The 24,031-nt window shown below is 39.8% G+C and overlaps 1 protein-coding gene across 2 annotated transcripts in view; it reads left to right on the forward strand.

The window, feature by feature from the left end:
- KHDRBS3 (KH RNA binding domain containing, signal transduction associated 3) overlaps positions 1-23,808 on the forward strand; it is a 215,705-nt gene extending 191,897 nt beyond the window's left edge. Inside the window, exons 8-10 of one of the 2 annotated variants that reach the window (XR_004644826.1) lie at positions 19,847-19,905; positions 22,188-22,337; positions 23,731-23,808. Coding sequence is in view for 1 of the 2 variants with exons in the window: in XM_034763662.1 (XP_034619553.1) it covers positions 19,847-19,905; positions 22,188-22,279 (151 nt within the window). In the remaining variant the exon portion in view is untranslated. Of the gene's footprint in view, positions 1-19,846; positions 19,906-22,187; positions 22,495-23,730 lie in introns of those variants that run through there. The other variant, XM_034763662.1, reaches the window with a different exon arrangement.
- The last annotated feature ends 223 nt before the right edge of the window (positions 23,809-24,031 follow it).

Genomic DNA, 24,031 nt, shown 5'->3' on the forward strand with positions numbered 1-24,031 from the left:
GAGGTAACTATAACAGGACCGCTTGGAAATAGTGACCATAATATAATCACATTTAACATTGCTGTGATGGGAAGAACACCTCAACAGCCCAACACTGTGACATTTAATTTCAGAAAGGGGAACTATGCAAAAAGGAGGAGGTTAGTTAAACAGAAATTAAAAGGTACAGTGACTAGAGTGAAATCCCTGCAAGCTGCATGGACACTTTTCAAAGACACCATAATAGAGGCCCAACTTAAATGTATACCCCCAAATTAAAAAACACAGTAAAAGAACTAAAATAGAGCCACTGTGGCTTAACAACCATGTAAAAGAAGCAGTGAGAGATAAAAAGGCATATTTAAAAAGTAGAACTCAAATCCTAGTGAGGTAAATAGAGAGGAGCATAAACACTGCCAAATTAAGTGTAAAAATATAATAAGAAAAGCCAAAAAGGAGTTTGAAGAACAGCTAGCCAAAAACTCAAAAGGTAATAACAAAATGTTTTTTAAGTACATCAGAAGCAGGAAGCCTGCTAAACAACCAGTGGGGCCCCTGGACGATCGAGATACAAAAGGAGCACTTACAGACAATAAAGTAATTGTGGAGAAACTAAATGAATTCTTTGCTTCAGTCTTCACGGCTGAGGATGTTAGGGAGATTTCCAAACCTGAGCCATCCTTTGTAGGTGACAAATCTGAGGAATTGTCACAGATTGAAGTGTCACTAGAGGAGATTTTGGAATTAATTAATAAACTTAACAGTAACAAGTCACCTGGATCAGATGGCATTCACCCAAGAGTTCTGAAAGAACTCAAATGTTAAATTGTGGAACTATTAACTATAGTTTGTAAACTGTCCTTTAAATCAGCTTCTGTACCCAATGACTGGAAGATCGCTAATCTAACGCCAATATTTAAAAGGGAAATAGAGGTGATCCCTGCAATTACAGACTGGTAAGTCTAACGTCAGTACCAGGCAAATTAGTTGAAACAATAGTAAAGAATAGAAGAACATAAATTGTTGGGCAAAAGTCAACATGGTTTCTGTAAAGGGAAATCATGTCTTACTAATCTATTGGAGTTCTTTGAAGAGGTCAACAAAATGGACAAATGGGGGATCCAGTAGACATAGTGTACTTAGATTTACAGAAAGCCTTTGCAAGGTCCCTCTCCAAAGGCTCTTACGTAAATTAAGTTGTCATGGGATAAGAGGGAAGATCCTTTCATGGATTGAGAACTGGTTAAAAGACAGGGAACAAAGGGTAGGAATAAATTGTAAATTTTCAGAACGGAGAGGGGTAACTAGTGGTGTTCCCCAAGGGTCAGTCCTAGGACCAATCCAATTCATATTCATAAATGATCTGGAGAAAGGGGTAAACAGTGAGGTGGCAAAGTTTGCAAATGATACCAAACTGCTCAAGATAGTTAAGACCAAAGCAGACTGAAGAACTTCAAAAAGATCTCCCAAAACTAAGTGATTGAGCAACAAAACGGCAAATGAAATTTAATGTGGAGAAATGTAAAGTAATGCACATTGGAAAAAATAACCCCAACTATACATACAATATGATGGGGGCTAATTTAGCTACAACAAATCAGGAAAGAGATCTTGGAGTCATCGTGGATAGTTCTCTGAAGATGTCCACCCAGTGTAAAGGGGCAGTCAAAAAAGCAAACAGGGTGTTAGGAATCATTCAAAAAAGCGTAGAGAATAAGACGGAGAATATCTTATTGCCCTTATATAAATCCATGGTACGCCCACATCTTGAATACTGCATACAGATGTGGTCTCCTTATCTCAAAAAAGATATACTGGCATTAGAAAAAGTTCAGAGAAGGGCAACTAAAATGATTAGGGTTTTGGAACGGGTCCCCTATGAGGAGAGATTAGAGGCTAGGACTTTTCAGCTTGGAAAAGAGGAGACTAAGGGGGGATATGATAGAGGTATATAAAATCATGAGTGGTGTGGAAGAAGTGAATAAGGAAAAGTTATTTACTTGTTCTCATAATATAAGAATTAGGGGCCACCAAATGAAATTAATGGGCAGCAGGTTTAAAACAAATAAAAGGAAGTTCTTCTTCACACAGCGCACAGTCAACCTGTGGAACTCTTTGCCTGAGGAGGTTGTGAAGGCTAGGACTATAACAGACTTCAAAAGAGAACTAGATAAATTCATAAAGGTTAAGTCCATTAATGGCTATTAGCCAGGATGGGTAAGGAATGGTGTCCTAGCCTCTGTTTGTCAGAGAGTGGAGATGGATGGCAGGAGAGCGATCACTTGATCATTACCTGTTAGGTTCACTCCCTCTGGGACACCTGACATTGGTCACTGTCGGCAGACAGGATACTGGGCTGGATGGACCTTTGGTCTGACCCAGTATGGCCGTTCTTATGTTCATGGGTAGTACTGTAGCTTCTAATTGAAAATGAGTCTGCTGTGTCTTGTGACTTGCTTTTAAGGGTATGTATGCACTTTGAACTCGAGGACAAATACTTGCTCTAGCTCTCGTTGAGCTAATAGCTGCAAGACGTGCTAGCCACCCTAACTCGTGCCCATCTGACACCAGAGGCACTTACTCAAGGGCATTACTGTGGCTATACTACATTTTTAGCTGACTAGCTCAATGAGAGCTAGCACAAATATGTCTCCTCAACCTTGATACCACAGCCCTAACTTGAACTTTAGACGTACCCTTAATTCTTATTGTGTCTAGTCTATAAAAAGGCTATTATTTATGTAGTGCTGTCTTCCACATACAACTTTTATACTTAAAAAGTATAAGGATACTTGTTTCAATCATATAACCTTTGAAGATAATGACAAAAATTAAAATATTCAGACATGCCTTTGAAATCTAAGTTCTGTTGACTTTCAATTGGATTTAGGGCCTAGATCCCCAAAGGTAGTTAGGTGTAGCATCACCTAATCCCTAGGCTGCCACCTAATGGAATCCTCAACCCTAAGTTAGGCATCCATGCTCCCCATACAATGCATGAGGAGAGTTAGGCACTGAAGGACAGGATCCTTACAAACTAAGTGGGGAGCTGTCCAAGCTAGCTAGTAGTGAAATGCAGAGGAAAGAAATCACTTTCCTGGAGTTAAGCACCTAAGCCAGGTGAGTTGCTTAGAAAACCCATGCCTTAGCAGCCAAAATCCCAGACCTTTCTTGCAGAGAAACATCCCCCTCCCCACCCATTTCCATTATAGACAATAGCCTAGTGGTTAGGACTCTCATCTCAGATGTGCAAGACCTGATTTCAAACCCTTGCTGTGCCAGATTTGGAGCAGGGCCTTGAATCCACATCTCTGCTGAACACCCTAACCACTAGGCTATAGTGTCAGTCACTTTTTAGTCTAATGAATAGTTAATGATTTATGTAAAGTGGAACAGTTTCAACAGGGGGAATTGAGAGGCCACCTTCCAGAATACTCAATAAACTGATGGTTTGGGCATTCACCTGGATGTTTGAGAGCTGGATTCCAAGACCTTGTTCTAAATCAAGGAGAGCAGGGATTTGAACTTGGGTTTCCCACTTCCCAGGAGCATGTCCTAACTCAGGGGTAGGCAATCTATGGCATGCGAGCTGATTTTCAGTGGCACTCACACTTCCCGGGTCCTGGCCACCGGTCCGGGGGGCTCTGCATTTTAATTTCATTTAAAATGGAGCTTCTTAAACATTTTAAAAACTTTATCTTCTTTACATACAACAATAGTGGCAGATGGACTGTGGTTTTGAGAATGGCAGTGGTGCCTAGATGATGGAGTAGGCACCTAAATACCTTTCTGTGGATCTAGCCATAGGCTTGTAAATAACTTATGTGCTTTTGAAAATTTTGCCCCAAATCTAGCAAATAATTTGAGGTTAAGAAAAGTGTTTGATGCTTTGCAAAATGATTAGTCTACAAATTTAGTAAACATTATAAAATGTAGAGCAGTTGGAATGGTACAAAGGGATAAACTTCCAAATTATTGCATAGGAAGTTAGCAGAGACTAATGATAATGGAAGTCTTGAGGCTAACATACCATATGATATTTCAGAAAATAGGGGAAAGCGAATGAGGGATAATCAAACAAATGGTAGTCCAAGGTGCAAATCAGGGAGCTACTAAATAAAATAAATATTAGGAGTATTTTTAGTTAGCATTAGTGATACTGAATAGACTGTTTTATAAGCCTGAAAATTCAACTGTTGGAAAAAAAACAAAATCTAGCCTGTATGCGATAAATGATTTAAGTAATACTCCCTGAACTTTGTTTTAGGATATATCTAAAAATAAATAAAATAAATCAGTTTGGAGAACTGCTATAGATTTTTTTATTTGCTATCATTATAATACAATTACAAGAACATTACGGTCATATTTTAAGTATTCAGGAAATGCCAAAAAAAAGTTCTGATTGCAAACTTAACTCATTCATATTGCACAAATTCTTCAGTTTTGCCCAGATATAGTTTTTAGAACCTCTGTCTGAATTATCACCATGCAGGTAAGGTGGAAGAGAATCAATAGGACATAAGAATTTCTCCTTTGGAGAGCTGAAATCATTAGGAAAGGATAGGTGAAGTGTGACCTCTACTTAAGAAAGATGTTAATAAGCTAGTAATCTTAAAATGTGAGATCTTCAAGACTTATACATTGCAGATATTTATAATAGTAACTAATTAAAAAAGCACTGTCGATTAAAAATATCTTTAGTTACATAAACAACTTGAACTAAATGCAGAACATTTTGACACAAAAGATAAGATAGCTGAAGTTTAGAAAACTGCCAAAGATGAATCTAGAGCAAGTAATTTTCAGTTCAACAAGTAACAGGACACTTTTTTGAAGAGAGAAATCTTGGAGTATAGCTTTTCTTTAGGCACATGAGCCCGGAGCCACAAAAGGTCTTAAGTGCCTAGAAAATCACTGGAACAATAATGGGACCCACAAAGGCTAGATTAGGTGCCTAGGCTCCCTATACAATGAAAAGAAGAAATAGGCACATAAGGGTGGGATCCACAAAAGCCAGCACACTAGGCAGGGTGATCCCTAAACTAGCCAATAGGAGATGCTGACCAGAAGGGGTGTCCTAAGCCACACCCCTATCAAGGAGTTATGTGCCTGAGTCGGGGCATACTTAGTCATTGGGCCAGGGAGAGAGAGAGAATTAATGACTGTATAGACTGGGGTTAGGACACCCAGGTGGGAGTTCCAGTGTCTCTGCTCCAGTGACTCTAATTCTTTGTCCAAAAGGGAATATCTTCAACAGGAGAAACTGAGGGTCTCCACGGCAGAATATGGCATTGCCCAGTGGTTTGGGCACTCGCCTGAGAGCTGAGATCCCCGTGTTCAAAACCTTTCTCCCTATCAGGCAGAAGTGGGAATTGAACCTCTCTCTCCCACTGCCTGGGTGAGTGACCTAAGCACACAGCTAAAACTTATAAGGGAGGTGCCATTACCTGCATTTCCACCTGGATTTTGAATGGGGCTGTAAGCATGCCTACCAAATTGGGCCTCTCAGGCAAGATACATGGGTGAATGTCTGTCTTTTCCTGATTTGTGGATCGCGCCGGGGCTTAGGTGTGAGAAAGGCATCCAGAAGCCTAGAGTGAGGCAGCAGCATGCACGCCCAGAAGCAGAAACTTAAGTGACAAGGGAACTTTTACAATGAAAATTTAGGCACAAGTGAATTTGCATGTCTACTGGGCTACACAGCAGCCAAGCAGTTTTCTGGATTGCAGTGGTGCCTAAAACTACTAGGGCTTAAAAGTCTAATTCCATTTGTGGATCTGGACTTTGGATACTATGGTTGTGATCGCCTGGACAGTTGTTTGTGGGTAAGTTTTCAAACCATTGTGCAGAGATTGAACTATACAACTCCCACTATCAGAGGGAATGATTTGATTAAATCTCTCTGCACATCTCTTCAAAAATGTACTGCTTGATGTTAAAATGATTGGTTGACTTGTTATAGGAATAACAAATAATGGTTATAAGAACGGGCTTTAATGCGCCATCTGCCTATTCCTGTTCTTTGAAAGTTTGTGTGTTCCCAAAAAAGTGATACTATATTAAAAGTAAAGTGTGCAATTTAACTTTCTCAACTTCAAGCACCAGATGCTGCCCTATGGAAGAAAAAAGTGCTGAATCTAGAAGTTCAGTTCAATCTCTAAATGCCACAAAAAATGCACCAGAATTTCTACCAAGACCACATTTTTTCAAAGATAAAGTAGTTTGCATATTCACATTCAACATGTTGATGGTTTTCACTAGAGCTGGGTGAAATTTTGCAGTTTTACTTTCTGACCCTTTTGAACACTTTCTTTTCGGAAATAGTCGAGTCTCTTTTTAGATGCAGTGATTCAAATAAACTTTCATTTGGGAGGGAAAAAAACAGCAAATTGGAAAGGGCTGGAGGAGTTGCCATAGCTATAAAAAAAAAAAATGAAACTTCACTTATGAGCAGAGGCAGAGCTGGTTTATGTCGTCTTTGGGAAATTGTCTTTTATGGGTTGTTAGGCAAATGGTTGAAAGTCTGGGAGTTGAGAGAGAGTTAAAAACATTATATAGTTTATACACACAAAATTTACTCTCTTTTGAGCTGGGATCAGAGGGTGCAGAGAAGACCATTATATTCATCTAATAGGGGAAGTGTGTCATAGTGCCCTCAAGGGGTTTATTCGCTTTACAATAGATGGATCATGTGAGATGACAGTGTAACTCATTGCAAAAGTGCATGTTCGGTCCCTCTGTAATGGCTGGCTCACTAAAGAATAACAGGCTACCGAGTTTCTCCTTAAGTTAGCTCTAGTGGTAGAGGTCTGTGCTGTAGGTCCAAGGTTCAAACCTTGGTTTATCACTCATGCAATGCACATTAGGTACAGCTAAGTGGTGTCCAAAACTTGGCATTTCCTTTCTTTTATGAATTTGTATTGGGTACATGTTATGCTTAACCAATTTTGATGGCATAGTTTCTGTTTATGGAATATTTTAATGGAGGGAAGCCTCACCAATAGCTGCAACTGCAATTTTTAGACCGTGTACAATGCCAAATAGTGATAACAAGGGGGCTAAAGTGGCCACAGCTCCTATTGCCCTGGTCAGTATTCTATTCAAAATGGATGCTGTGCAAGTGGGAATAACCTCACAATCAATTTTAGATAACATGCAAAGATGGGTAAATGGCAAAACCCACCATCCTGCACTGCCCACATAACACATGTATTATCAGAAGCTATGTGTGGATAACAGAGCAGTGTCAGCCATTATTACCCTTTAGAACAAATGACCTATTTTAGTTGTGTCTCTTCAGAGTCTAATGGAACCAGAATGGCAGATTGCTATAAGCAAAAATATTGATAGCTTGGTCGGCCTTTACAATGATCTTGTATGCTTAGCTGTCGATTCAGTAGCTCCTCATTACCTGCTTCCTGGTTTAGCTTTCTCAGGTCACCAGCATGTATAGATGTCCTGTGACTGACACACACAGTAGGAGAGAAGGCTGCTACTGAGGGAAGAATTTGGTCATGGTATGTCTTCCTCTGCAGCATGGGACACTTATAAAGCCAGTTGCCTACTGGCAGTGTGATAGGGACTAGTGTCAATCACCTCTACTTCACATGTCCTTTCTGCTGCCCTTCTCAACATTTTGTACAGCATTAATATTTTGCAGTGGGAAATAAGACTCCCAAGTAGGAGCACCTTATCTACGGCGGCTGAAGAAAAAAATGAAAGCCTTTTAATGTTCACTTTCTAATATTTGTGGGCATCACTGTAGGGCAGCAGTTCTGTGGCTCTAGTCAGAAACCAAGGGAGAGCACAAATTTTAGTGCTATATTCAAAAATTTCTAAAATAGTTGCATCCAATAACAATATAGCATTTCTTCAAGATCTAACAGCCTACACTGTTAGATGTGTTTTGTGTGTATTTTGACTCACAAAATTTTTAATAGCAGCATCTGATGACTCTAATTAATAGTCGAGTATTAAAAATCCTGGACTTCATATACTATGCTGAACAATAAATCTGTTAAGGCCACAATGGTTATAAAAGGCAGGACTGGTGGCACTGCCTATCACCAAGGTTGTCTGACACTTCGCATTATAAGACCCTGTTTTCAGTTCCTTATGACACTGCCAAACTTTAACAGTTTAGGTTGAAATTTTCCATGCTGAGGGCGTGTCAGGCTAAATTATTTTGAAAATTTTCAGATAAAAGAGTTCAGCTGTTTCCAAGAATGAGAGTAAGGAAAGTAAATTTCCATTGCAAGGTCCGATTCAGTCCCAGAGCAGGTCTATCATCGTCACTGAAGAAAGCAAGCCGGGGTCCTGTGGTAAAAATAGTATGTGATCATGTAATTCAAGAGTATGAAAATGCATATGGACATGGGCCTGAACTAAGTTTTCCAGAAACAACCTTAATTCTCACATTTCCTAAATTTTTGAGTGCTTGACTTTGCAACCTTAATTTTTTTCAACATGGCGGGGGGGAATTGAGAGGGGGTTAATAGTATCTAAACTCTATTTTTAATGAGTCATGAACCAACAGCTATCTTTGATCATCTGTACCAGTCCACATGCTTGGCTACAGTTCATCTCTGTCAGCAGATAAAGACAATATGCTGAAATATTTTCAGTGATGTCATCTTGTTTGTATGACAGGCGAGTTGGTTTAACCTGGGCAGTCATTTCTCACTCCAGCAGATGGAAAACATTATATCTTTAACACAGAAGACATAAAAAAATGGTACCTCTCATCCGCCTGATCCTACCTTTATGACAGAACACACTACCACATACATGTCTGGTTGCAGTGTCCATAAGAGGCACTGATGATCTAGAAGAACACAAGAAGCTCCAGAAGGAGCTCAACCCTAGAATGTTCAAGGCAGTAAATGAGATGTGAGGATTCCCCCAGAGGAAAATCCAGGACACATTTCTCACAATTCACTGCTGGGAAAATCTCTTAATATAAGGACCACTCAGACAGGAAGATCTAACTCACTTTAGGTTTAGGACATAACTATTGAGAGGGCAAGACATGGGAAGAGGGTTTGTCAGACATCGTCGTAACAGTGGTGGCAGAACAAATAAGACAATTGTTTTGACAGGCCATTTGTTCCCTAGTTCACTTGTTCTGTGCTATCAGTCTGTAGCAGGCCAAACAAAAGAGTCCACATACATAGAGTATGTCTACACTCCAGCATAGAGGTATACATTTCAGCTCAAGGAGACATACCTATGATCAAGACCCACTCTGATCAAGCTAAAGTGCTAATAATTGAGTGTAGCCACAGTGGTGCAAGTGGCAGTGGTAGCCCCCCAGATACATACCTGTCCAAGATGCTAGGCCCATACTCAGGTGGCTAGCTCTTCCAGCCACTTGCACTTCTGTGGCTGCACTCTATTTTCAGCAAGTTAGCTCAGTCACTGCTAGTGTGGGTATGTCTCCTTGAGCAGGAATTTACTGGACATAACCCATAAAGCTCTTTTCAAAAACAAATTAAAATTTCCCTGCCACTGGCTTTCCTCAACTACTCTTTCTAAAGCTATCCTGACCTCTCCCCAAAGGAGTCAGCCTCAAAGCCTGTAAAAAACCAACCATAGAATAACAAGCAAAAGCAACAAACAATGGATTACTTGTCACTTCTTCCACCATGCCTTGCACTAGCCCAGAACTACCAACTGGCTGCCTATGAACTACACTTCAAAGCAACCTCTAGGCACTCACTGGGAAAAAGGGCTTCCAGAATATTCTTCTCTTTGCACTCCAGTGACCAGCCCTTTCAGAGTTAACAGTCTGGGTTTCTCCCCAAACTGCGAACTGCCATTCTGAGACTACTTCCTCTCCCTCAGCAATCATGCTCCCTGTAACACGGTCTGTTAGGGAATACCTTGATATGTGGTAATACTGATCCTGGAGGATTCTTTCATTTAAAGGGTCATTATATCCCAATTCATCAACAATAGTATATTTTTAGAGTACACCCATGTACACTATGCAAAAATATGGAATATGTTCACTGTCTGGTGTTGATGTAAATGTACTTATCCTCTGATTGTCCAGATAGCAAATATCCTTACAAGATGGGCTGGACTTGGGAATGAATGCCAGCCCTTTATAAGTCCACTCTTCTGGAGATAACTGTCACTTAGGGAACATCCAGCCATCTCCAGCAATAACAGGCTGTGGTTAAAGCCAGCAATCAAGCTGCCATTTCTCTTTGAGGCATGAGCTTGGTGCTGAAAGCCCTTACTCAACTGTTGATGAAGTGGGCATTCACCCACGAAAGCTTATGCTTCAATACCTCTGTTAGTCTTAAAGGTGCCACAGGACCCTCTGTTGCTTTTTACTAAACAGTTGTTTGTATCTGAATGAAAAATCACTCTGTAGCTATGGTCTACCAAAGTTTTATTTTTAGAAGCTGTCTGCACAGCAAAAAGAATTGGAGAACTTAGGCCCTGTTCTACACAATCTTATACACTTATAAATTCAGTTCATTAGAGACACATTTTTCACACTGCACCAGGAAAGGACAGGCTATTGTAGGTCCACATTATGTACCATGTTGTTTACTTGGATAAAACAGTTCATCCAAGTGGCTTACTTGTGTGGTGATAAGGAAGCGACAGAATCTCTCAAAGCTCACTCTCCTTGATCAGTGGTGACTTCTTAAACAGAGAAATTAGACACTACCCTCTTGGTAATATGTAAACTACTTACTTGGGTCTCACTTCACACTCTCTCTAAGCATTATAGGATTAATGTCCAGACCTCAGCAATTAGGAGCAGCATACTGAAGTCTATTGTTGGATGCTAATCCCTTCATACTGTTGTGTACATACTGCTTTGTGAGGTTCCAAGTTTTTAGGTTGGCACAGAAAATCAAAGAGAATGGGATTTTTTTCCTACCTAATAATTTAATTTTCCTTACTATATTTCAGGCTCTCCCTTCCCTTCAGCCTAAGATACTATACTTGTACTATCAAAATCCTGGTAGTTACATACACACAAACAGATGTAGATATTAGATATATGAATGTACAGAAGCATCTGGTAGATAGTTAAAATTCTAATGGTAGTCAGACTAGATTCAGAATTAAAGTTCATAGAATATCAAGGTTAGAAGGGACCTCAGGAGGTCATCTAGTCTAACCCCCTGCTCAAAGCAGGACCAATCCCCAGACGGATTTTTGCCCCAGATCCCTAAATGGCCCCCTCAAGGATTGAGCTCACAACCCTGAGTTTAGCAGGCCAATGCTTAACCCACTGAGCTATCCCTTCCCCAATTACATGAAGTTACATATTGTTGAGAAAATATGGCCTTAGTGCTTTCAAAGCTTCAGCCAACATGGGTGAGCAATATATTTATAAATAGGGCCCTACCAAATTCACAGTCCATTTTGGTCAATTTCACAGTCCAAGGATTTTAAAAAATCATAAATTTCATGATTTCAACTATTTAAATCTGAAATTTCACAGTCTTGTAATTGTAGGGGTCCTGACCCAAAAAGGAGTTATGGAAGTATCACAAGGTTATTGTAGGGGGGATTGCAGAACTGCTACCCTTACTTCTGTGCTGCTGCTGGCAGTAGTGCTGCCTTCAGAGCTGGAGAGCAGCAGCTGCTGGCTTGGATCCCAGCTCTGAAGGCACCCTAACTTCTGCACTGCTGTTGGTGGGGAGCTGCCTTCAGAGCTGGGTGCCCGGCTCTGAAGGCAGCGCAGAAATAAGGGTGGCAATACCATGCCCCTCCCCCCCCTAAAATAACCTTGCAACCCCCTTTTAGGTCAGGTTCCAATTTGAGAAACACTGGCCTCCCCTGTGAAATCTGTCTAGTATAGGGTAAAAGCACACAAAAGACCAGATTTCATGGGGGAGACCAGATTTCACAGTCTGTGACATGTTTTTCATGGCCGAGAATTTGGTAGGGCCCTATTCATAATCAGAGCAGACATCACCAAAAAAGTTTCAGAGTACTGTCTCCATCTGCTGGTAGGAAGGAGCTATTCTCAGACATCTGGGCAGCATAGAAAATCTCAGAAAGAAAATTGTCAGGAAAGAAAATTTTCGTATTTTAAAAATTATTCAGCAATACTGAAATATTGACAAAGCGGGTTTCAGATTTCCCCCTCCCATTCCAATGCTCTTGATTTAGACCATTTAAAAACAAATACAAACTTTAGGCAATCTTTGACCAGCATCTTTAAATGCTGATGCACTTGTTGCTCTAACATGTGAAAAAGATGTGCATCCAGGTTGTTTACAAATTCAGAGAATTAAACTTTTTATTTAGTTAATTATTTTATATTTTAATGCTTTTGAAAGTGTTTGAGAGTTTTGGAAACCAAAGGTCCCTTTATTCGCATAACAGGCATACCATGGGTCCTCTGCATAGGTGTAAATTATACCGTTGTGAGGAATGTGATGGCCATAAAAACAGAAATTACTTGATTGTTTCAGCTAATGAATTAAAACATTTAATTTGAAAGGAACCTTAAGTTATAATAGAGCAGACTCTGTGAAATGTGCTCAGCTCTGTCAATAGTAAATATCTATAACGGGTCGGCAACCTTTCAGCAGTGGTGTGCCGAATCTTCATTTATACACTCGAATTTAAGGCTTTGTGTGCCGGTAATACATTTTAACGCTTTTTAGAAGGTCTCTCTATAAGTCTATAATATATAACCAAACTACTGTTATATGTAAAGTAAACAAGGTTTTCAAAATGTTTCAGAAGCTTTATTTAAAATTAAATTAAAATGCAGATTTTATCAGTTTAGTGTGATCCTGGCCCTTGCTTTTCCTTGCTGAGTTTTCCAATGTCTGGCACATATTTGGATACTTTAAGCTGCACACGGGCTTCTGAGTGATCAGTTGTTAACCGACTCTGAGAGGGACAGAGGACAGATTTCATGTGTGAAAATACCTGTTCACACAGGTATGTGGATCCAAATGTTGAAAGCATTGCAAATGCAATTTTCTTCAAACAGTTAAATTTCACTGGCAGGGACGCCCAGCAGGTCAGAATAGAGGCCCCATGATCTCTCTCGGTAGCTTCAAGTGCGCTCCGCGATCCACAAACTTTGATGTCCACAATTCTGAGCTTTTTAACTGAATGAGTTGCATTTCGAAATCTTCAACACCCATCCACCGAAATACAGACAAATCCAAGTCACTTTCGTTGAACTTTTCAGGTTTAATTAAAAAAGAAAGCATTGGGCCAAATTGCTGGAAATCTTGAAATCTGTCAGAAAATTCTGATTCCAGTTCTTGCATGTACTTTCCAATCTCATCGACACTGACAGTGCAATGTGTCGATAGCTCTTTTATGTGTTGGAAGTAGCAGAAAGTAGAAGTTTGAATAACCCTAGAAAAAACTGCTAGTTTCACAACAAATGCTGTCCAGGCTTCATAAAGATCCAGAACTGTTTGCCCTGCGCCCTGGAGACAGGGGTTGAGTTCGTTCAGGTGAGCAGTGATATCAGTTAGGAACATGAGCTTACACAGCCATTTGTCATCATCCAGTTCGGGGTAGTTTTGTTCTTTTTCCGACAACAAGACCTTGATTGCCTCAAAACTGTTTACAAAGCGCACCAAAACCTTGCCACCGAATGTTGCTGTGAAGTGGGATGTCGTTATAAGCACTGTCCATCTCTTCTAGCAGTGCTTGAAATTGTCTGTGAGTCAAAGCAGATCGAGCAACAAGGAAATTCACAATTCACACCACTGTATTCATCACATTATTAAGCTCTAAATTAGAAATTTTTGCACACAGGTTTTCTTAATGGATGATACAGTGAAATTTGACTGTCGGATGGCCAATTTGATCTTCAAGTAACTTTACAAATCCCTTCTGTTTTCCAACCATGGCAGGAGCACCATCTGTTGTCACACAAAATATTTTTCTGATGTCAACTCCTCATTCTTCAAAATGATTTACAAAACTTTCCAGTATATCTTCCCCCTTTGTTGTGCCATGCAGGGGTTTTAGGCCACAAAGTTCCTCTTGGATTTCATTGGAAGCACAGTATCTTGCAACAATTGCCAAACGTGGAACGTCGTTTATATCTACGCTCTCATCAACTGCAACACTAAACACTGCTGTGTCTTTCAATGCAGTCGTCTGCTTTTCCTTAATGTTTACTGCCATTTCACTTATGCGTATCTCAACTGTTCTGACAGAGACGGGCAGTTCTTTTATTCTAGATGTGATTGTATCTTTATTTGGCAAATCATTGAACAAAATCTCTGAACTGCTGAGAAAAACTTCTTTTATATATTCCCCATCTGTAAACGGCTTTCCGTTTTTTGCAATGCACTGTGCAATCTTGTAACTTCCCTCTGTAGCTTGATTTTTACTTACACTTAAGCTTTTAAAAACACTGCTTTGCTTCTCATAGGCTGCTACTGCCTTTTTGATTGATTCAGTCTTGTCTGCTTCATAAGAAAGGTTTTCCCGTGCTTCGTTTCAAAATGTCATCGAACACTTGATGTGCGACAGACAACACCTTCATAACAGAAAGCACAAATAGCACAGTCCTTCTTTTCAATAAATCCAAATGCATCTGTCCAAGCAGGCTGAAATGATAGGACATCTAGCTTTGCTTTCTTAGGAGCTGCCATTTTGTCAAATATTTCCTTCAACTCTCAGGGGGGAAAAAAATGGCAATAGAAGGCAGGCACAAGGTCCAAGGCAGTGTGGTCTAAGATAAGCAATTTTAAGATGGGGTGCTGAGCTGCACCCCCTCTGGCCTGGCATGCAACCCTCATTGTCCCAGCCAGGACAGTGGGCCACAGCAGGGAGGCTGAAGAGGACTGAGCCAAGGCCAGGAGCAGAGCCCAGGGTGGCCTGCTGGGACTCCAGGCCCGAAAGCAGGCTGAGCAAGGGCTGGAAACCAAGATTGGAAGCTGATATGAGTGGAGTTAGGTGGCTGGTAGGCCTGAGCAGGGCTGGAGGCCTGGACCCTGTCTGCAAGGGAGCCTCCAACTGGAAGCAAGGTGAGTGGAGCTGCGCGGTAGAGACCCCTGCTGGAGAGGAGCCAGCAGCCAGAACCCCAGAGCAGCGACTGGCTCGGCCTGCGGCCACTGTGGGATTTCTGCCCCCAGCTCCTGCCAGCTGGGATCTCAGTCCGCTGCCAGCCTGGGGTTCCTTCCCCCCAGGCCAGCAGCGGGTGCTGAGTTGGACCCGCGGGGACCCCGCTGGCAGGAGCCAGCAGCGGGAACTCCAGAGCGGGGCGGGCTGAGCAGCTCAGCCCGACCCCTGCTCTGGGGTTTCGGCTGCAGGGTCCTGCCAGCTGGGATCTCAGCCCGCTGCTAGCCTGGGGGAAGGAACCCCAGGCCAGCAGTAGGTGCTGAGTTGAACCCGTGGCGGGACCCTAGCTGGCAGAAGCCGGCAGCCCACGCCGCATGCCAGGAAAAATCGGCTCGCATGCCAACTTTGGCACGCGTGCCGTAGGTTGCCGACCCCTGATCTATAAGTAAATATCTATAAAAGGAAAGTTATCAAAAACTAAATCTTTCGCTCCTGGATGAGACAGATCTTCTGTAGGTGATTTTAGTACCTTCATATTTTATATGAGATGCTTCCAAAGAGGATGGATATATACTAATTAATCCAAGAAAATATGGGGTGTTAGCTTTTGAATTCAAGCATTGCTTAGAGTCTACAGTTATAGAGGTAGAGCCCCATATTTTTCTCAAATACACAATAACCAGAAATAAAACAAAAAAAATACATATAAAATGAAAACAAAAAGACAAAGCTTCTTATTAACCGTGGGAGATTCAGTGGCCAGTGTCAACACCCACAGGTACAAACAGTGAGCTAATATATCACTTTACGGAGTGCACCAGCCTGGGGAAGGGCCTGCCGGGATCACATGCATTCACATGCATTCATGGTGCATGTGTACTGTGCGTACTGAGGCAGGGCTGGCAGGAGGATTTGGCAGCCGCATGAAGAGTGCAGGAGAGAGACAGACACCTGAGTGAGGCAGCCATTGTGGTGAGGGAGCTAGGGAGAGCGGGGGCTCAACCTCTCCTGAGCACGACCATCAAGGGAGTCGTGGCACTGCATTTTCCCCTCCTTCCATGGGATGGAGTGATGAGTCCTGGCTGGGCACTAGGCATCACTGCAGAGGAGTTGGGTATTGAGACGATGGTGCCTGGACCTCAGGCAGAGGTTGGAGGAGTCGAGGCAGGCGGGGGAGGGATGTCTAAGGCTCAGAGGGGCAAGGGTTGGGGGGGCAGGTGGAGTCAAGGTTGTTGGGGGGAGAGGTATTATATTAATGTAGGTTTCAGAGTAGCAGCTGTGTTAGTCTGTATCCGCAAAAAGAACAGGAGTACTTGTGGCACCTTAGAGACTAACAAATTTATTAGAGCATAAGCTTTCGTGGACTACAGCCCACTTCTTATGTAGATGTTATAAAGAGGCCCAAGGAGTCAAAGGTGTTACCATGACCCTGTCAATGTCCAACATTAACAGTGTTAAACAAGATTCAGGATTTTGTATACAGAGCCCTCAGCCTGCTTAGAACCATTGACAAACACACCATTAAAATTCCTTTTACTCTTTAATTAAAGATACAGAAAAGAGAGAAAAACAGTTAAAGCATTTAACATATAGAGTATTAAGTAAATTTTATTCTAACAACAACTCGTGTTCCCTTTCCCTTTAGCTGGAAAGAGTTTTTAAAAGGAAACCCTCCCCTCACCCTATCCCATATTGCAGTCTTTTCGGTGGTATTTAAAATGGCAATAACTGTCCTTTCTAGGGAAATGAGAAAAAGTTAGTTGAAATGGGCTGGAGCTATCGTTGTTGTTGTTATTTGAAGTCCAGTCCTGTTTTCTAGAAGACAAAGCAAGACAAACACACGCAAGAGGGGAAAGAAGAGAACAGCAAAGACAGAAAATGCAGCCTCTGTCTCTGGAGCTGACTCACTTGCAGCCTCACTGCTGGAGAAACACGGGCACAGCATGTGATCTTATTAGCCATATTGAGACCTGGCAAACTCGTACCAATGTTGGGCTGTTCAGGGAATTGCATTTAGCTGCCTTTTTCTGGTCAAAGGCTCACAGCAGTGTTGCAAAATATACAGTCTTGGCCAGCTAAGCCAGACTCCTCTTAGACACAAGGAAAAGGAGAGATAGGAAAGAAAAGAAATAAGGTGGGGAAGGAAAAAGGACACATGGAGAGGGGGATGGCAAAGTCTCACTTCCCAGGTGGTGTTTGGAGACTTTGCCGGAGCCAGTGGAGTGACAATGAAATTTGGCTCCCTCTCTCTGGCCCAGCCTGGTCAGGACATTTCTCAGGATTAGGACAAAGAAGGTCAGGGGTCCAATGAAACTGTGGGAGTGACAGTTGTCATGGTGAAGCTCCCTCCTTCCCCTTTTCTAGTTCTTCAGTCAGCCAGCATTTGCTTCTGTTCTTCCCTTAATTTTCCCCAAAAAGTATTTTTCTTTTAACAAAAAACAAATGGAGTGATAGGTGGAATAGCCCATTCTCTCATTATTTTGTTCATTAATTAGACCTCATATTGTTCATTGATTTCTGGTCCCAAGACTTCTCTTGTTTACCAGACATGATGTTAACTCAGTCCTTGAGTTATGTCAATAGTCCTTTTTGTTTGGACTAATTTAGTCTTTTTGTGTCCCTTTTGCACCTTTTTTCCATTTGTCGTTATAAGTTAACATGACATTTTATAAACTGTCATGTCTTACAATTAAGTTTACAATGCGTGTAAATGAGTAGGCCCAGTTATTACAACAGAGGGCAAGGGGGGGCGGATCGTGAGGGCTTGGGGATAAAACAAAATAACGCGAAATTCCCAAAAAATAAAATGAAAAAATTCTAAAAATAAAAGAATTTCACGTGGCTCCAATTATAGGAAGGCCTGTGATATATAGGTAGTCTTACCATTTTTTATATTTGCTCCTTTCCTCAGTCCTCCCTACAACCATTTACACAAAATATGTTCACTGTGTTACAAACATTCCATTGCCCTCTTGTGTAAAATTTCATATTTGTTTATAGACTCTCAAGTTCAGACAGAAGTCAGTCCTGCAAGGGCTTAGCAGCATTACTTTGTTATAGAGCCTGAGAGGAGAGGGTGCAGGGAAGAGAGAGAGAGCATTGCACTTCCTTAAGCAACTTTGAGCACTTTACATTATTATTTGACCTGATTATTAATGCTGAACAGTCTGTCAGGTAATAAAGTTAAATTTTGATGTACTTATAATGCAAATAAGTGATTTTCTCCCTTCCAGTGTTTATTGGTTTTGCAGTTTACATGCCATAAAATGTGAGTCATTTTTTGTTTAATAGACATTTTAGGTCTGTGAAATGAAACACTGCAAAAGTAATTCTGACAGGATTGACAGGCACAGGGATGGGGCTCAGCTGCTATAGACCTCTAGACTTGATGACAGTCTTACAATAAATAATCTGATGCTGTGTGAAATGATAGAGAATGTCAATTTAAAGTTCTTGATTGTCAAAACTAAGATTGTTTTATCACTGAACTGTTGCAGGACAAATTTATACTACTTTGTATGCTTCACATTTTTGTCCTTAATATACAGGTCTGTATCACGTGGGCTGACAAACCATAGATGAGAATTTTAGCTCTTATATAGGTCTTCAGAATTTTACAGTGCAGACACTAGTAGAATTTTTAGTTCAGGCAGCTTTAGACTGGCAATAACAGAGACTCATTCACTGCTCTTATTGTTTTGTATTTGCATGTCAGAATTTTTACACTTTTGGCCCAGGTATTTTCCAAATTTGACAACTCTATTTCATTACCTGTCTCAGCTCTGTAGTTCTTTCTGCAAGTTAAATGCAACTGCAATACATGTATTGTTTACTCTGTACATAAAAAGATTATGTGAGAGCCTGGCGTTTACCTCTACCTGCGAACTCCTGTTAAAACTACAAATTGCGTTGTCTTGACTTGGATTTTACTTTGTGTTAGTTAGCACTTGTTAGCCAACATAAGATAAGAACACAGCCTTTTTTCCTAGTGAAGACAAGGCTTTGGTTGTAGCAGTTTGTAATTTAGTTACTTTCCAAATAGCCATGTGTTCCACACTGGCTCTGGATTTATCTGGCTACTGGATACCCATTTTGTATTTTAAATGGTGTTTCTTATTTGTTGCTTAGTGTCCTGCAAACATCCCATAGGCCAGGGGTCAGTAACCTTTCAGAAGTGGTGTGCTGAGTCTTCATTTATTCACTCTGATTTAAGGTTTCGTGTGCCAGTAATACATTTTAACATTTTTAGGTCTCTTTCTATAAGTCTATGACAAATAACTAAACTATTTTTGTATGCAAAGTAAATAAGGTTTCTTAAATGTTTAAGAAGCTTCATTTAAAATTAAATTAAAATGCAGAGCCCCCCAGACCAGTGGCCAGGACCCGGGCAATGTGAGTGCCACTGAAAATCAGCTCGCGTGCCGCCTTCGGCACATGTGCCATAGATTGCCTACCCCTGCCGTAGGCATTTGATCACATGTAAAATATTTTTTAAAGCAATAATCATACAAAAGGTTATACATAGTTATGAACGTATGGACCATAAAAACATTGTGGGATGTTGTCCCTGTAAAATAAGCTAGGGCACCGAGCAGCTGTGCAGTGTCAAGATTTAGATGATTTTGCATGCCTTCTGGCAGAAACTTAGGCACCGACAGCATCAGGTGGCAGCTAAACAATGGTTTTTTGAATGTCACTGCCACCTAAATGAGGGACTTTGGCACCTAAAAAGGCAAAGTGCCTAAGTCCCTTGTGAATCTAGTCCATCATGATTTAAGACATGTTGCTTAACACTACATTTCTAACGGCATTACTTACGTTGTCTGTCTTTTTTTTCATACAGTGGAACAGATTACTATGATTATGGACATGGACTTAGTGAGGAAACATATGATTCTTATGGTGAGTAGCTTTGTAAATGGAATTATCAGTGTATTTTAAAGAATTTAAAAAAAAAAACAATTTAAACCAAAAAAAAATGTTTATGAAGAATGCTGCAATCCTGCATCGGGATCCACTTGCATCAACTCTTGTGCTGGTCTGGAGTCCCATTGTTATAGACATTGAAGATTTATGGTTACTGAGACATATTTGTTGGTTTGTTTCGGGGGGGGGTGTTGTTTTTTGTAATTTTGTTTGCTATCTTTGCCATATAACAGTAAAAATAAGCACTAAGGGCTAGATTTTCCACCCTTACTCCTATTTATTACATTCCCCCAAATCAATGGGATTATTTTCAGCGTACAATAATATTTAGTGTGAGTAAGGATGGCAAAGAATTGGGCCATAAAACCTCAATTCAGCAGAGTACCTAAGCATATGCTTAATGTAAAGCATGTGCTTAAGACTCATTGAAGTCAGTGGGACTTGAGCATATGCTTAAATTCTTTGCTGAATCAGGGCTGAATTGAGCACATTGCACACTTAAGTTTATGGTCTTTTGGTGTATAAATTAATTTCCAAGCTCCAGTTCTGTAAACTCAAGCAGGTAGTAATTATATAAAAGCTATAAAGTATTTTAGGTATGTAATAGACACAAGGGTACTGGAGTACTTGTATGAAGGCAAGACAACACATAATAAAGCAAAAAGCATATGCCACGATAGGATTAATTTTTTCAAATCAGAAGTGCAGCAGTGACAGGTTTAATTAAAGGAATCTGTTATGGATTAGAAGCATAAAGCATGTTAAAAGGCACCTTTACTTCATACCTCTGGCTAGAGATCAGAGAAATGCAGTTTTCGATCAGTCAGGAAGCTCAAAAACTCATGAATTGCCAGTGACTGGTGCAAGTGAATCATGACTGTGGTTAATGGATGTTATGACATTTTTTAGAACATAACTGAAAACCATTTCCTGGTGTATCTTTTGAAGTGCATTTTACGATGTCTCCTCCCTGAAGCAATGATGACCTCAGTTAAGATTTGTTTGTCATAAGAAACACTTTGAACATATAGGTTTGCCACATGTCATCTACGGGAATTGATGCAAGTAACTTGAGGGAAAGTAATTGATTAGATGAGTGCATCAAAAGAGGAGGTCACTTCAAGCAATTTTTGCCCCTCACAGTTCTTTAAATTGGTCTCTGTGGACTGCATTGCTTAAATCATTGTATATTTCAGCATTAAAGTTAACTGTTTGACAGTAGGGGTCTGATTTCTCAGAGTATCTCACTAAGGGAAAAATCGATAGCGATAAAGCTTACAACCTGCCTAATGCAGGACACAAGATGTAACATTTTGTAGCATTACAATATTTAAGGTAAAAAAATTAAAATTTTCTCATTAAATCTTTTGTTACTTAAAACTGATAGCTTGTTATTTGTCAGGGCAAACTTGTTTACCAGAAGTTTAGTACAAAATGCTAATTGTACCTCATCATATTTCGAGATTTGCAGTAAGATTGTTAGCACCTTGGGGAGGGACCCTGTCTTCCTATGTGTTTCTATGTCTAACACATTAGAACTCTGATTCAGTCCATTATTATTGTTAATAATACAGTTCAGTGTGTGTTGTGAAAATCTTTATTTGTGTGTTTATTCATTTTGTTGTTACAAGCGAGGCAAGCAATTTCCTTTGCTCTTTGAAGATTATTAAAAAAAAAATCCAGCTCTGTAGATCTTGCGCTTTACAGGAAATGTATTTGTTTCTGTGAAATCCACTGTTATCTGAAATGCTGTGTTAGGTTGTGTTTTCAGAAGGGAAGCCACAGGTGTTCATAGTGGAATTATGAAACTTTTCACTTGTAGCTTTCTAATTCAAAGTAATCCTAAATTGGTAGTGACCAAAAGAAGTTGGAGGGGAGGAGAGATTTGTAGCTGTTCAGTAGCCTACATAGAATGTCATGTTCTTACTCCAGGTCCTGTTAGGATAAGTACCCACAACACAATCTATCACCAAAGTTGCACTCTTCTTTGCAGCCTCATTAGAGGCCATACTGAATATCATAGGTGCCTAAACACATTCTCACCCCCAGCTAATCCCAGTCAGAACTGAGGCATGGTGGAAGAGCAGTATGGGGAAGTTCACCAGTTCTTTGGTTAAATATTAGACTTCATTCGCTACAACTGTCAGTGCAAAAGCACTGAACTCCAAAATTAAACTAAAAAAATTATAAGTAAAAACAAACACTGCCACAATGATCATTAGGAAAGGTCTAATTATAATTGCTTTTCTTTGTTTCAGGGCAAGAAGAATGGACCAACTCAAGACACAAGGCACCTTCAGCAAGGACATCAAAGGGAATCTACAGAGATCAGCCATATGCCAGATACTGATTGTACTGTCTGATGTTGTGAAATATCCAATCTCCACCAGTCCTGTATACTGTTCCAAGTAATTTTTTTCTATAAACAATCCCTTTTTAGTAAATCAAAGTGCTTAAAAATTGAACGGCTGGACTGAACTTAAACTATTTTGTTGAAAGAACAACCTGGACAGAAAGATATGTAAAACAAGGATCTTTGTTATTTCCAGACTGTATTTGAAAAATAGGTGATCAAAAAAAATAACCTCTGATTAACTAGTGTTAAACAAAAACTAGGTTTACTAAATATGTTAATCCATTCTTTTAACATAAGCGTAACCTTTTATTTTAAAGGTTTTTCAGCAATTTAGTTCTTTTAGTTTTATTTTTCAACCATTTTGCTAGTTTTTTCTCTTGCAAACATGCGTAAAAAGGGAAGCAAATTACAAATGCAAATAATGTGGTATTTTGTAACTCAAGTCTTGAAATGTTCTGTAGTGTTAAGCAAAATTTACTCTTGCTTGATACTAAATAAACTTTTGAAAGAAAATCAGTGTGTGTGAGAGTAATTTTATGCTTTAGTTTATTTTATAATAAACCTTCATAAATAGTAGTAAACAGGGAGAAATTCATCTAACAATGATCAACATAAAACGCTCATACTAAACACTGTACAGCTTTTTTTTAAAAAAATGGTATAAACCTAAATGTACATTTATATACTCACGATAGATTTAAATGCTGGTTAAATATCCAAATGGTATGGATCTGCTTGAATGCCACATATAAAACAAATAATCTTGGTTAAAAATGGTTTAAAATAGCTAATGAATTTTCTGAAAAAGATGTGACTAGTTTTCATCTTGTTGAGCATTTTTTCACTAGTGCAACTTTGGAATTTTTATGAGAATTTTGGTACCTTAATGACCACCTCGCTCCGTGCTGGAAGCAATAAACACAAAGCTTTTAAAGACTTTCTGACTTGACTAATTGAGGTCGCTTTCGTCAGAGGCAGAGGATGTGTAACCCTTAAAACGGTCTTCATTTGCAAAGGTAAATAAATCAAATAAGATTTTAATCTCACTTAATTTATCTTAATATAACCAATAAAATCAGGGAGGATACAAATTAGAAAGTTTCAGTTTAGATTTTAGAAAGGCTTTAAGCTCACCTAAATTCTCATTTTAAAAAGTTTAATTTGTTTTAGTAATCTAAAAAGCCTTAGCTCAGTCAGTTTAATTTGGACAAACTATTCCCTATTAAACAAATGTAAAACCTCATAACTAGTAGTTTGTAATACCTTATTTTTCCATAAATTCTAGTAACTGAGAACAGTGCTTAAACATTACAAATGTTTTCAAAAGCTTTTCCTTGAAGATTCAGTTTGTCTTTTTAATTATAGTTTAATTTGAATTGTTTGTTTGTAGTTTATATTTTAAAGTCTTCTTCTGTATTTAGTAAACAGATCTTTTCTCTTGTCAGGAAACGCTAAACGTCTTGGGGAGCCAAGAGAACAAAAACCTAAATCTGTTGATGCTTTGGTATGTACCTATTCATATATTTTAAACTCTCTGATCAATGATGTACCAGAGAAAAGCATTTCAAGGGCCTAATTCAAAACCCATTGAAACCAATGGAAAGACTGCCAATGACTTAGCGAGGCTCTGGGTTAATCCTTAAATAATCACTAAGGGCACTGATTGTTTTGAATTCTGAAGTTACTTTAAGAGTCTGCCAAAAAGAAAAGTACCTTTTTTCAGGCAGTCTGACATGTAAAGCTTAA

The sequence above is a fragment of the Trachemys scripta genome, chromosome 2 (assembly GCF_013100865.1).
Source record: "Trachemys scripta elegans isolate TJP31775 chromosome 2, CAS_Tse_1.0, whole genome shotgun sequence".
In the NCBI taxonomy this organism is placed as follows: Eukaryota; Metazoa; Chordata; order Testudines; family Emydidae; genus Trachemys; species Trachemys scripta.